We start from the raw sequence: 15773 nt of genomic DNA on the forward strand, positions 1-15773 counted from the left end.
AAACATTGCCTTTATTTCAATTGATATTTATTTTTATCTTCCAGCTCCACCATACTTGTCTCAACACAATGTGGTGCCAGCTAAATGGAGTTACCTCCACTACGACGATCCGACGACAATTACAAAGAAACATTTTGCGATATTCAGCATGCCGCCTCCCTACCACTCCACACCCGACCAGACCAAGTCTCTGGACACCAACATGAACACCAACATCAACAATAGGAACCACAGCAACAACTCCAGCCCTCTAATAGGTTATGATTCTAAATCTGGCCTTCTTGGCCACGATGTTCACTTCGAAAAATGTAAAAGGAACGAGGAATTTAGGCTGTTTGATCCTAATGACGCGTGCTACCTCGACGACGGCATGGGCTTCGACCTTCAAAGCGTTCTGTCGATGGAACTCTTAGAGAATGCGAACAACCCAAGGCTAGTCGAGGCTAAAAATGAAGAAGTTCTAAGAAGAGTCGCAGAAATGCAGAAGTTAGTTGAAAACTCTGAACAATATTTGACTGAGAATTCCGATTATGATGCTTATCATGAGAATTTAAGGGATGAGTTGGTCGGAAAAGAAACTTGTGTAGATAATGTGGAAAGTGATACAGAATCAAATACCAGTCGGATGTCGTCAGCAGATGACGCGCCTGGTATATTGAAACACAGTGATTCTTTGCTTCTACTTACAGAAACAATTAATCAAGGGTTAAACGGATTGAGCGTACCAGAGAATGGGAAAGACAATAATAGCTTAACTACTCGTCAGTCTCAAGGGCTGAGCGCTATACTTAATAATTGTGGACTGACAGATGCCTTGATAGCTTTGAACACGGATATGTGCCACTCAGAGAGTGACAATGATTCGCTTTACACACCTACTAGTAGCCCAATTCGTAAACATTCAATCAAATCTGCGACCAAAGGGGTCAGAACGAGTTTTGGATTAGTGAGCCCTGATGCAACGCAAGACAATAAAGAACCAAACCTTAAGGAATATTTAAAGCAACTTAGAGAGAAGAGTAGTAAAGAGGAAGCGAGACCGACTGAATATCCTTTCTTTTACCAAGAAAGTGTAGTTGATAATGATGCTGAGCTTATAGATTTAACTTTGATACCTCCCCCACAAACTCCCGATGAACTAGATAGTGCTACGCAAGTGCCTCAAATATTACCTATTGTTCCGCCATCGTTTGCTGATGACAAAGTTAATTCACAAGAAAACTTAGCTAACGCACCAAAAAAGAATGCACTTGAAGAATTCATAGCTAATGTTACGATTCAACCACCAACTGTAAAAGTCACACCAGCCATAGAATTAACTCCAGAAGAAATAATGTCATATATCATACCACCGCCACCAGCTTCAAACTCATCAACATTAGATAGAGAACAAGTAAGCTATGCTAATCATAGTCAAATACTTGAAGCTAAGAAAGAACAAGCGAACAGCGAAGCAAAACCTTCAAATGGGGACGTTGTAAAGGGCACATTAAGCGTCAGTGAGATTAGAAATATGTTTGCAGCAAAAAGTCTTAGTGATGCCAGAAATAGTTTGCTCTTAAAAGATAAAGAAAGAAGTAAAACAGCGCAAGCAAAATCAGACTCGCCAAAAGGGAAAAGAAAAAGTGTATCATCTAGTGATAAGCAGTCAAATGGCACTGCACATGTCATAGAATACCCGACTGTTGAAAGAAAGGGCATGTTCTCATGTTGCAGTAAAGAAAAAAATAAGTCTGAAGAAAATTCAGATGAAGGTGAAAAAGCAGACGCACAAATACAAAACTCGGACTCAATACCCGACGTATGTGAAATCAGACCACCGCCGCGTAGAAAAGGATCAGATTGCAGAAAAGCTCCTGAAAGACCACCTAAAACTCCACCAACTCCCGCACCGAGACCTCGATCAAACTCCTTTACCTGCCTCAACAACGAACTGACAGCAGTTGAAATAACGAACAATCACTTCAGTACATTGAATAATAGAAAGTTAAATTACAAAGTCATTTGTGATATAAACGAGCAAAGTATGCAGAATCCACCTCAGTTACCTCCGAGATTGGAGAACAAGGTCCTATCACCACCTCCACCGATATTACTACCACCTAAGAAGCCGCCTCTACCGCCGGTCCCGAGCATTGAGGTACTAAGAATGAAGAATGCCCAGAAACAATCACCGTTACGAAACCCGGAACAACGCTTAGCAAGTATTGGATCGCCACACTTTCAAAGAAACCTGAACACCTTGGGGAACCTGGAGCTAGAAAACCGGCTGACAGAAGAAGAGACACAAAACATTAGATCAACTCCGAACTACAGTTCGATGACTTTACAGAGTCGCCATGTGAGATCAAACTCTGAAACGAAGAACACAATATTAAAGAACAACACAGCACTTTCTCTCTGTTCGCCCCAAATGAACAGGAGGTTTAGCAACAGGCCTGATTTGCTGAACGGTGCACCTGGTGAGCGAGTGTTCAGTCCACCACTGTCGGAGCGGCAGTCGTTTCGGCGTGATAGTGCAAGCCCGACCCCAAAGGTTCAAAACCACGTGAGGTTCAAAGATGAAGTTGTGGATGATATTCCAACACCACCATCGCCACCCACGGTAAAGTTCCCGGATTTTCAGGCAGGAAATAATGGGCACGTGTCCATAGAGAACCTGTTGTGCAAGACTGAGGTGGCGGTGGATGGGTTACTGCAGCGGTTACATCAGGTCGCACAGAAGTGCTCGCATCAGCATGCTCACGGCGGCGGCGAAGATATCGATGAAGCTAAGTTTCAGGTCTGTTTGTTTCCCCTTATCAATTTTCATTCTTTACTATTCGATTACTATCTTGGTTTGGCCCCACAACATGCAGCTGTTCAATATACATTTTGTCGGTACAGCGTGCTCGCAGCGAGCTGACGTCATGCGCGGTGACGCTGGTGGGCGCATCGCGAGCGCTGGTGGGGGCCCTCGGGGGCTCGCAGGGGGGCACGGCCGCCACTGCACTCGCGGACTGCCTCACGCCGCTCAGGAGACTGTCCGATTTGGCACAGGTAAACTGATTTATGCAATATTTGGACAAAATAGAAAAAAATCCATAGGAGGTTGTAACTATAATTTGTCCTTGTTGAATCCAGGCTCTCGGCAGGCACACATCAGCGCCGCTACAAACAAGAAACTTGGTCCTTCGAGTCCACGATGTGACTGCAGCCTTCAAAGAGTTAGCCGGAGCTGAAATGGCACAAATTATTCACGAACATAACACGAAGAAGTCACAAGGACCGGGACATGAGACCAATTCTACCCTGGAAGGTCAACTGGCCCTTCGAGCCGAATGCCTTGCGAATGTCCTGGCTACCTTGTTACGAAGTCTCAGAGTATTTTCTCCATAAGAGAGAAAAGACCAAATTCTTTATTTTAAGTTTAATATCTATTGTTTCGTTTTCATTATGTATAATGTAATTTGACAAGAAAATGAAGGATAGCGTAATAAAAAGGAGAGATGATCGAAGTTAGATAGGAATGATGCAAATATTTGTACAGCGCGAAGCATGACTGGTAAGTTGCTGACTCGGCACGCGTGGTCTAGCGATATAGTAAAATCGATTTTTACGTATAATTTTAATTATTAATTAAATTATTTATCGATTTTATATGAAATATCATGGGACAGCTAATATTTAATATCTATATTGTCAAGATGTTCGGAAGATGAATCTCAAACATGCAAATATGGCGCTCGTTTGATCTGTTTCGACGAGGGAAGACAAATAAGCAGTTTTGATGATCTGTAAATTCATTATGTATAGATTTAATTTGTTAATCAATTTCTGTTAATAAATAATAACCGTTACTAAAATGAGACCAAATAAATTTAGGTACGTTTTTTAAATAATTCAAAAGATTTTCGTAGTTGGCAACATTTGTGTTATTTTATCTTTTACGTAATGACCTGTGGTTGTTGATCCTAAATACTTTAAAAGTTTTTTCAAGAAGTATAAAATAATTTGGATATGAAGAGAAGATAAAGTGGGTCATTACTTGAAAGAGAATTTAGGTTGTAGATTGTAAATTTTAATGTTAATGTTCACATATGTTGTTAATATAATTTTTGCGAAGTAATTATAATTATAACTTGTTTTAACTTGAAGCATAATTATGAACTTCTGTTGACAGTAGATCAGAATCATATCACTGTTAGGAAAACTAAAATATAATGTGTTTCACATATGATCTATACTTAGCATATCAAAATTAAACTTCATTAGTTTTCAATGAATTTGGAAAGCATAGAATTTATAAAGAGGAAAATTCTCTAATATGTTAAAGACTCAAGCAGAAAATATGTATACTGTCTAAAATTATTACTGGCGCCTATAGACAAGTGATATTTTTACAAGCATTGAAGTTGATAAAAAAGCGATGTAAATGATATTTCACTTGTACAAGTGGTTTATAACCTGTCCGCTCTAAATTCACCCTTTTGACAAGTGGTCAAACTATCAATGAAAAAGCGGGCAACAGGTTACAGATTCAATTTAATGTGAATTGACTAAAGTCACACGTCAAGGATTTGTTTCTTTGACAACTGTCAAAAGAGTAAACTCAGAAGCGACTGAGTGTTGTCCTGTGTTCCTGTCGCGTCCGAACATTTACAATTCCATGTTAGTATTTGTAGAAATGTCACTTATCTACAGTCGCAGATTTTCTGGCTTTTATTGTCTATTACCGTAGACGAAGTGTTACCATAGTTTAATTAATTTTACCATAATACATATCTATTTATACAAGAATGTAATGTATATTTTCTATCTTAAGAGAGTGATCGGGAATAGGGTGGGAGCTGTGTAATCTCTATCTATCTTACCATATCTTATTCTTTAGGCATCTGTAATCGATACATCTCATACGCGCATGCGCAGTCTACAGTTAATCCATTGTTTGTCACATAAATATTAAAATACGAAATTAAAACTCCATTAAGGGTTGTAACGATATTATCGCGAATTTGCATAAAGTTTGGTGTTGCTAGCTGTTAATTTGTTCAACAATGTTGCCAGCAATCGTTTTTTGGTACACGCGATGTGCTGATATTAAAATATTGGTGCTATTTTGAGAAAAAAGTGTACGTTTTTGGTATTGTAATTGGTTGGATTGTTCATTTGTTTTGCGAGTACATAAATGATACTTATGTAATGCACCAGAGATTTGAACTTTTTATGTAACTACGTAAGGTTGTTTTTGCAACGCAATAAACTAAACTAAGGGCAATCTGACGCATGATGTATTAAGAATAACCTGTATCTATTTCCTCGCCTGTTTAGTACAATTTTGTTTTCTCTGCTGGTATCCCAAAGCTAAGGTTACCAAAGACGAGAGTTTTTCATATATTTTATGTTGTTTCTTGATTTTGTTTACATTTATTGATGACTCGGCTTGATATATCTCTTCATGTACCTTAGAGCAGAGAACAGTTCTGTCGATGTTGAATAGATTGTTTTATATGTTGGTGATATGCGTGAGTTGACTGAGAATCGTGTTCCTGATTGGATAGCATAATAAAGAGACCGCCAACAGGCAAAGGGAGATAGTTCCCATTCCATTTAACCCGTTTTTTGCCCTCCGGGGTGGTAATGACTTCAACCCACGTCGAGGGCACGGCGTGGGGATGTGTCGTATTTCCACCGACTAAAAACACCCCGGACCCTTCTACTGCTTTAGCCAGAGTCACGTGATCACTTGCGCATGCTCTGCGCGACTTCATTTTACCCTGACCCTCAGTCAAGAGTCACATGAAAGTCAAGAAGATTAGTTGTATCATCTAACTTGTACAAAAACTCAACACATTTGCCTAAGACATCTAAGTTCCTATTAAGGCTCACATGAGCAATAACTTAACCAATAAATTACCCGTTGACAAGCGTTTACGATCATACCAATCGCAAAATGGCGATGGCATACAAAAAGTCACGTGATTCAGGACTGTCAAGTCCATTCACTTTAGAGATTCAATCACCGTTATTTATTTTATATGTTCAACTTATCTTGGAAGGTATCTATTAAGTATTGAAGGAAAACAATAACTCCTATACCAAGTGTTAGCTATTAAAAAGCTCAACTATTTGACGTTGGTAAGTCTCAGTCACCTCATGTTACAATCAGCTCGTGTTCACGTGTATAAAATGTTTGGATCGTACTTTAATCGTTATACAAAACACACCAGTTTATTTATTGTTCCCAAGTAACAATGCAATGCATTTGATGTAATAAACAATATAAATATTTTTCAGTGTTTCATTGACCTTTTAACCTGCATACAGAATGTGAAGAATTGAAGAAGGAACTATTGGTAAAGCTACCAGGAAAGGCATAAAGTGAATCAAGTAGCTAGCGCCTCTGCGCAAAAACGAAAGTCTCTACTTTGCCTTTTTTATTCTTCTGAAAATATAGTGTAGGTATGTAGTAGGTATCGAAAATAATCTCAGACTAAATTAATTTAAAAACAATCAAGACGGAGTCAGTCTCAAGTCGAACGAATTACATATTTGCAACAAAACTTGGATAGTTACTAAACAAACTTGTGATCAGAAACAGCTTATACCAATAGGTGCGTGCCTCAATATTTCATTTCATAATTTGTGTCATGGAGGCCTCAGCAAAAACATATTTTTTTCGAATCGAATTTTATCTGTCTAGAGGAATTCAGTTTTAACCCTTTAGTTACCGATTCCTAAAACTGTCCAAAACCTAGATAACCGCAAAAACGTTACACGTATTTTGGCTTAATTATTAAAGCGGAGGTGATTTTTAAGTGAATAGCAGCCGATTCTCAGACCTAAATGTGCATGTTTCTGAGAAATATGGTAACTAGCATTGTCCCGCCAGAAAACAAAGATTTACTACAAATTCCTCTGACTAACTTCCTCGAGTCATCGTAAACTTAGTGCTAAAGTAGTTCCTCTACCACATTTTACCCTACAACATTAAAATTAATGATTGATATCTTACCTAGATTACCTAGTTGAGTGTAGTCGAGTATGAAGTACTAGACCTAAAGGTATTTGACCATTTAGTGCGGCAACATGCGTGTTGCCTGCACACGCTGGTGCAGCGCTTGTCACGGCCGGCCGTACCAAGCTTGTATTATTTTCACACGATGCCTTACAACCGGTTTTAAGGCATAGAGAAAAATAAATTCAATAGAATAGATGCTAGATCGGTGTGAGGGTTCTGTATGTGACTTCCAGGGGTTATGTTGAATTAAGTTGGGAAGTATTTTGCTTGAAAGCAAGAAAATCGGTGGATTTTTGATTGGCTTTGACCAACTTGTGTATCAGGATAGGGCCTGAAGAAATGAAATAGGTGCAAAAAATATATAAATATCATTTGTATGTTACTGACACCTATTTGACATAACTTTGCATTGTAAAGTTTAAAAATATTTTTTTGTTAATTTTACTCGAAGTATTAACCATTATTGTATATTTTTGTTCACGTCTTCATAAATAAAATTACTTTTAAAATAGATTTCGATTAACATCCCTCTCATTATAACCCGCCAATAATCTCTCAACCAAATAGCTTGGTTTCGTCACGTACTTAATGAACCGTTATAATAATATGATAGTTAAACGTTTATGTCTGCATTAAGTATTGGTCGACGTCGCAAACTAGAATAGCAATCAGAACGCGGATCTCCGATCGTCCAGTCTAGGCTCGAAAGCAAAAAGATGACCACAAATAGTCCAGCTGGGAAGGTTTGGGGACACTGTCAGCTAAGCGATGTATAGCTAACTAAAGGACTAGTGTGGACAGACTGAAAAAAGGTGGAACTAGATGACCGGTAGTTAGATGTAGGAAGAAAATGATAGTTTGAAGAATAAATATTTTATTTTGTATATGAGTATGTAAAAGTAGAATAGTGTTAAATTAAGTTGCAGTCAACGCTGTTCGCTCAATTTAACACAAAATAACATGAAGATATCAAATTAATTAACTATTTATCAGTTAACTCTAATAAAAACCAACCTAACTTGACCTTTACGTGTTGGGAACGAGCAAAAAGTAGTTTTTGCAAGGTTATTTACCTAAAACGTTCATTGAGACTAGCCTTTTCTGTCTAAATGACCTATGTAAGTGCTGGGCAAAACCTAGGAGGCTTCCATATCCTTACAAGATTTTCACCAGTAATAGCCATATTATGATAGATGAAAAAACGGTGGAGAATAAAAATCTTTTAAACTTCATAGCATTGAAGACGCAGTGTGCACAGTCCCGACTGTCGGGTGCTACCAATGTTTACAAATAAGGACTGTTCGATCGTCCGTTTGTTCAACCCTATGTTTTATATCTTATTTCTCTTGTTATCCCAGGGTTGTACCTCTAAATGAGCAAGACGCGTATCGGGAGAAAAAAACAAGAATCCGATATATCTAATGACAATTCAAGGGGCAAATATCAAAAAATAAACTTTATTTATGCTTTTTGTAATTCATTAATGCAGTTGACAGTTTCGTTTTGTGTACAAACCGCATGGATCGAGTGTTGGGATCGAATGTTACTCGGTGAGAAAAGGAATTACATATCGATGTTCCGAGCAGGTTTCATTTATTTATCGATGTTTTCTTCATTATGACACCGCGTGTGACCGGGAGGCTGTTATACAACTATTACAAAGTTGAGGCTCTGCCAGGCAGGTGATAGGATCGCATCGCTCAAGTATGTGAACTGCTAGCCACGGTGGACAGTACAAGGCAGAAGATTTATCAATTAACAATAAAAATATATAACCAATTTGAATTTAAAGTTACTAAGATAAACTTGATGAAATTTCAGCTATTTCAATTTAAATGATAAAAGAATCAGCAACATCCAGTCAGAAGTTCCGGTTCCTCCTTTTTGAAATAGCTTGAAAATAAGCAATTTCCATATATTTAAGCATCTTATCGTTACAGGTTGTGAAAACCTGTTACGGCAGGCCTTTTTATGAGTCCTTAGAAAGATAGGATAGAAGTACTTAACACAAAACCTCATTATGTAGCCTTTTTTGGCTTTTATATACAAAATAAAGAGCACAAATAAACGATTACTTTCAGGTCTCGTCGCAGCTTTTCTCTCCCTTTCATTTTATGTTCAAAAGCTTGATAGTTAGACTAGTAATTAAAAAAAAAACATTTAGAGCCAATACAAACAAAACAAACTTAGTTAGCATCGTATTAAACAAATGAGTTAGATATAAGGACCAAATACAGTATGACATTGATATGAATACCTCAGGACGCGACTCTCGGCAGCCCTAATTGTGTGATCGGTGGCCGTCTCAGATAGATTACACAAATTATTATAATGACAGTAATTTTCGAGGAATACATAATTATAACATCGCTGTTAGCTTATAAAGATGTAATTTATATTGGCAAGTCTGACATGTGAGTTACATAAGTTGTTATGTGGGATCAATTTAAGGTAGTTTGATACTTGTAAGTAAATTATTTAGGAAATGTTTTAGACGGGTAGGAAAATATGTTTTGGTCGTCAGATCGAAAAAGTTGACGGCTGAGCAAACAATATCCCAATGATATATTTTTTTATATAAAGATAACTATGAATAAAGGCTATCTTCAATTTAGGATTAAATCATTGAAAACGAATTATTTATTTGGTTAATAAAATATTTTAGCACTTTCACACGTTTTTCAAATGCAATATACAATATACCCAATTTTATCAAAATTTGTTTAACAGTTAATTCACAAAGCGTAACAAACAAACAGACGAAGCCACTTTCACATCCGCACCATTAATACAGATACTTAAGTGAGTATTTCCCCGTAACCCTTGAGAAAAATCTTTCAACTATAATGCAGGCTCCTATTATATTATCCATTACTCAAAGTTCTTGACTAACTGTACCGACTAACGTTATAATGCTCAGAGATCCTCTACCACTTGTAATCATGTATCATATTGACAGGTGTGGGAGAGAGACGGCGATCTACGGAATGCTATGCGCTGTCACGCTTCCACAGCAGCTACAATATTACGTTAGGACGTGGTGGTAGGTTAACAGCTATTTGTAATACAGGTGGTTGCTGCGTCTTAAGTATAAAGATATCTTATAACTAAGCTGATTAAAAGGGTTTTATTGAGGGATATATTACTCTAATACTTAATATATAAACATTTTTTTGTTGGAATATGAAAGTAACAAGTAGGCACTGCTGTTTATTTTTAGTAAGTCTACCAAACGCTTATTTCTTAATCTAATGTTCATAATAATAACACGTTAACAATAAGAAATATTAGATGTAAAAATGGTGAATAGACATTATGAATTTTGGCTTGCATTTATAGCTAATTTTTGGCGACGTGGTCTAAGGACCATTGACACCAAAATAATGTTAAAATAACGATAAAAGAGATTTAATTTCCGTCTGATGTGAAGAAAAGGAACTTATAATTATAAGGACTTATTTAATCGCTATTAGAAAAGTAGAAACTAAGTACCTAAGTAGCTACTACTAACAAGGATCATAATTGTTTCTATAAGTAGGTACCTTTTTTTTTTGTATTGATTGCAATAAACAATTTCATTTTATTCTCGTCTAGCCTTGTATTTTTCTACAGTCACGTGAATAGTCGAAAGGTATGTAGATGAAAATTTAAAGTCCCTTGTCTTGCCACAGTGAAAAGTCAATTCTATACATAACAGCGTTATATAATTGACTTTAACAATTGTAGAATGTTATTTCTCTGAGGGTCTGCACTAGTTTAGTGGTTTAATCTAAAGTTATATAGAAAATCAATAAGCCAATTTCTGAGCTTAGCAAAACTGTAATTTTATGTGTATATGAATATAGAAGACACTTGAAATTTAACACTTTATTTAATAGCAAGAAGGTTATGGCTATTAATCACCATATTTGCGTTTTTAGTAAGCAAAAAAGGTCACTTAAAAGAAAAAAATACAGAAATACCACTCTACACAACATGGAAAAAGAACTCCAAAATTTTCTTTTTATATCTCTGTTTAGTAATAATCTTATGTGGTATAACTAATAACATTAAACCAATTTCTACGCAAGTAGGAACAGTATTCAAGCCGTTCAGAAATCACAGACAGAATCATTGCCTTGCAACATTTGTAATTGGTTTTAAATAATAATCAACTGAAATGTGAGTCAAACTTGCGGGTTACAAAAATAGGCTAAAGAAAAAAAAATGTTATCTTTATGACTAGCATAGTATATTTTATTTTCCATATTTTTTGTAATTGTTTTAACAGCCACAAAAATCTATCATCTGTGAAAATTTCTCCTGGATCGCTATCATGGTTCATGAGTGTGATAGAGCTATGATGACAGACGTATGGAAAGGCACAGGGATAGCAAAGCTTTTGGAATAGGTTTTAGTTTTTACTTCTTGGTAACAGAGGCCTAAAAAGTATCTAAGTACTAACTTCGTCAAAATTCTTTTTTATATACGTTTGTTTATGTCCCCAGTCTGATCTTTAATTTACTTAAGTTTACCTTCTGTATAATCCTGCTCTATAATAAATAGGTATTTATAAAAGTCAGCGTGTCAGCTATCTCGTCAGTTTTTGCGTGTCGCCACCCCTCACTGACAAAGGTCACAGTAACTGGCTAATTAAAGGGAGCTGGAAATGTCAGCCGCGTGAACTTTAGCTGTCTGGAATATTATACAGGGGGTTGTTAATTAACGTTTTCAATTGTAACGGACTGCTGATGATGACGAGTTGTTGGACCAGTCCAAGCTATGATGACGCGAAGTCATGTACATGAAGAATGGTTTTAATTACTGATACTTCTTTTGCGCTTGTTAATTTACAAGTGTATTTGACAAAAACGATTAATTAAAAAAAAAATAACTTCAATACAATATTTAACATCCGCTGATTAAAATCTGTCGTATTACCATTTTTTTATCACCTTTCACACAACGTCATCTACTCTCAAACCAAGTAACGTTTTTACTATGAATACTGGAGAACTGATAAAACATTTATTTTCTTTTAAATACATAGTCTAAGACAGACAGATCAAATCACCGTGCTAGGAACCGAAACCACGGTACAGCAGACAGACTAAAAGTGTCTCCAGGACAGGTAAGTCATTTTTTTTGGAACAGTTGTATACTTTATGATACCAAGAGCAGTACTTTAAATTAATCGAGGATCTATTTGAACTAGTTGCATATCCCCCTCGTTAGTCTACCGATCCTAGATCAGCACCACTTCCTTCCAATTTCCAAAAACCAAGGAAGACATCCATCACATCCCACCAACCAAGTGTCCGTTATGTAACATCAACCGATTGAAGATTTTGCGCCTTCATTAGACTCGCCCTAACTGGTTGAAAGTTTTTGCCACTTCAATAATATTTAGTTGACATATTTTAAAAATAATCCCAAGCATTAAAATTTTATTTTCTGTTTTAGTACAAATGTTAGTCAAGGTGGTAGATAGGGATAAGTACTTAGAGTTATAAAAAACACGTTTATAGACGTTTGCACGATAAATACTAAGTAATGAGGTACTTCTTGTTAAGGGTAAAAGGTCACATTAGAGGTCTGGCGGTTGTAGACACCGCGCACCATAATGTAACTTGAGCAAAAACTTACATTTTATTGGAATACCGCACACGCTAGTGTAGGTTCGATGTTTAAAGGTAAATGTTTGTATAGGGTCTATTTGTTCCGTAAGGTATGTTTGTGTGTGATACGGGTTAAAAGTTGAATGATATTTTGTTATAATATAGTAATAGCAGACGGTATGTCTCCGATTGAAAGGGAATAATATTAATGACGGTGTTACTAGAAAATTCAGTTTAAAAAAGCAATAATTTTTGTAATTTTAGGTGCTTACAATTTGTTGTGTATCATACAGGCACATGCTTAATTTTTTTATAAATAGATATTTTATGAATCAACTTTTTCGTAAATCGACATGGGTGTTTTTATTTGAATCGGGAATTGAACTCTATATGACGTACAAAATTATGGTAAACTTAACTTACTCTAACGATTATGGTGAGTAAGTATCTCAAAAAAGAATTTAGCAAACCAAAGGTTTTCTTTAAACTTTTGCCCAAACATTTCAGTGTAAAATCTAGACTTTTAAAAAGGCATCTAGCTTCACCTAATCCAGTCTAAGCAGCATATCTGAACCTCATGACCGATGTCAATGAATCCCACTTATTTTATCGCTAACCCCCTAGTCTCTAAGCAACATTCCGACAAAACCACGCGTTAGCCCCAGCAAAGTGCATTAGAAACTATTGCGAAACCCGAGGGAACTACGTTTCATTGACTTGCAGACTTGAATAGAATATCGAAGTCCCGAAGTGAAGTTTGCGTGAACACGCGCGTTTGCGTTTCGTTTCTTAGGGTTCGCGGTAAGGGTTGTGTCGGGAACGCGCTCTGGAGCCGAGTTTAGGAGTTAGCGAGTGCATTGCGCCGCTCATGCAGTTCCCTAACCGGTTTCTAATCGTTGTATTTCACCGCCGCCGATCGGGCTTTGTGTGTCTCGCAGAAAAAGTTAGAATAACTTCAATGAAAATGTTCAAACTCTTTCTGTGGAAACCGAAATTCTTACGTTTTACATTAGTATAATCGAGTCATTCGGAGATTTAGTCTTAGAATTATTCATTGAACGCAAATGATCATGTCTTTTTTGGAATTTGTGAAACAATCGGTAACATTACAAGAAAATATTGATAAATTTATCTTGCACTTGATTTGAGCCTTATCGTTAAAAAAATATATTTTGCAGCAGATATAAGTAAGTACCGAACAAAAAAAGGTCTTTAATGTATTTCAGGAGAATATTCTAATCACTGCTAATTTTTACACTGTCGTAAGCAGTGACTAAGTTTGATCAGGTCAATCAGAAATCCCTCTCACTGGGTATAAACCTCACCTCTTTTCCGATACTCTTTTTATATAACGGACATTTGCCTAAGCATTTTTACAAAACTCTACAAAATCATAAATAGTATACATCAATAAAAAAATATTATTAAAATTATATAAACACGTGTCGCATCTAAAACGTAACTATTCTTTCGCTGAACTAAGTGACATTTTTATCCAATAAGTCACACGATTTTCTCTTGTCATTTCCATACATTACTGTGATTAATTTTACATTAAAGACTATATTTGTTGAGAGGTTGTACTGATATATTAATAAGTGTTGTTTAAGCGTACGTATGTTTCTGACTAGCCATTACCCGCAGGCCCGCTGAAAATGATCCCCAGGAAACATAAGATTGGGATAAAAAACTATCCTAAGCGTTAATAGTTTTTTATCCCAATCTTATGTTTCCTGGGGATCATTTTCAGCGGGCCTGCGGGTAATGGCTAGTCAGAAACATACGTACGCATCCTGATTATAAACTATCTGTGTATCGAGTTTCGTCTAAATCCGTTCAGTAGTTATGCGTAAAAGTGGAAAAAACATCCAAACTCACAAACTTTCGCGTCAATAATAATAATAGGAAATAGGATTTATGAACAAGTGATGCCTTAAACAAACTAACAATAATTTCAACTTTATGTGTTCATAGGTTCTTATTGTCATAACTTTAGTACGACGACTTTTCTTAGCGAAACGGAGTTGTAGTGGTATGCAGGTACCGTTTAACGTTCTCTGTAACAACCTGTAGTTCAAAAATCGCTATAGCACATACTTGGGGGCAAAACGCCGGCTAGTAACAAGGTACAGTCAACCAATGATACTAAACTTCTACAAAAATGCACCTTTATCAAAAGCTTTAAGATTGATTTCTGTATGGCGTAATTCAGAGATAGACTGTACATTTTGATTATGTTACATAGATTGTTTTTTACATTGTTTTTCATTTGTTAACTAAATTCATTGAGGAAGCAAGTCTCGTAATTAATAGTTTTTAAATAAATAAATGCGGACAACATCACATACATTGTTGTGAACCCAAAGTAAGTTGCTAAAGCACTTGTGTTATGGAATTCAGATACAACGAAGGTACCACGAACACCCAGACCCGAGACAATGTAGAAATGTGAATTTTTACATTGACCCGACCGGGGATCGAACCCGGGACCTCAGAGCTAGCGACACCTTGAAACCGGTGCATACGCCACTCGACCACGGAGGTCGTCGAATAATTAAACGTAAACTCTTCAATCGATCATCGTTTTCAGGTTGAAGTCTGAAACTTTCATCAGTTTTAAGTCACTGTAAAATTAATTATATACTGACTCTATCACGCTGATGTGGTAAGTAGCTACAGATCTATTTATTAACGAAATACAAGTTAAACAAGAATCCTGTCAAAAATTTGAACTAGCTCTCTCAAGACGTCAATTAACTGATAGTTGATAACATTCTGATTAAATAAAAAAAAAACAATTTTTACTTAAGTTTCATCTATCAAAGTCTGTCTCTGAGTAAAAATGTTCTTAATTTTCGATTAAGCTGAAATTTTGACGGTATATGTACATTGCGCGACAATGCATTATCTAAGCAAGGTGGTCACAGGAACTCCGCCAAAAAAACACCATCAAGTTAGGAATTCTAAAAAACTTGTTTTTTAGACAGTTATTTCATTAGCTTTTTTAAAGGCGGTTAATAAAGCCATAGCCAACGTACCCATTATAACTTAGCACCTAATACATGAACATAAGTACAATTTTCAGCATTTATAATGACAAATTGAATCGCTAGCTAGAAGGAAGTGACAACTTTTATTCACGTGCTTTTTCTGAGGGTATTTTGAATCCCGTGCAA

The 15773-nt window shown here is 36.3% G+C and overlaps 1 protein-coding gene across 4 annotated transcripts in view; it reads left to right on the plus strand.

Moving 5' to 3' along the window:
• Nucleotides 1-6270, plus strand: part of LOC113500125 — a 164773-nt gene extending 158503 nt beyond the window's left edge. For all 4 annotated transcript variants that reach the window (XM_026880804.1, XM_026880803.1, XM_026880806.1 and 1 more), the window contains 3 exons: nucleotides 45-2782; nucleotides 2887-3039; nucleotides 3124-6270. In XM_026880804.1, the coding sequence (XP_026736605.1) occupies nucleotides 45-2782; nucleotides 2887-3039; nucleotides 3124-3378 (3146 nt within the window). In that variant the 3' untranslated portion in view covers nucleotides 3379-6270. The remainder of the gene's footprint in view (nucleotides 1-44; nucleotides 2783-2886; nucleotides 3040-3123) is intronic.
• Nucleotides 6271-15773: the final 9503 nt, after the last annotated feature.

This window comes from Trichoplusia ni, chromosome 13 (genome assembly GCF_003590095.1).
Source record: "Trichoplusia ni isolate ovarian cell line Hi5 chromosome 13, tn1, whole genome shotgun sequence".
Taxonomy (NCBI): domain Eukaryota; kingdom Metazoa; phylum Arthropoda; class Insecta; order Lepidoptera; family Noctuidae; genus Trichoplusia; species Trichoplusia ni.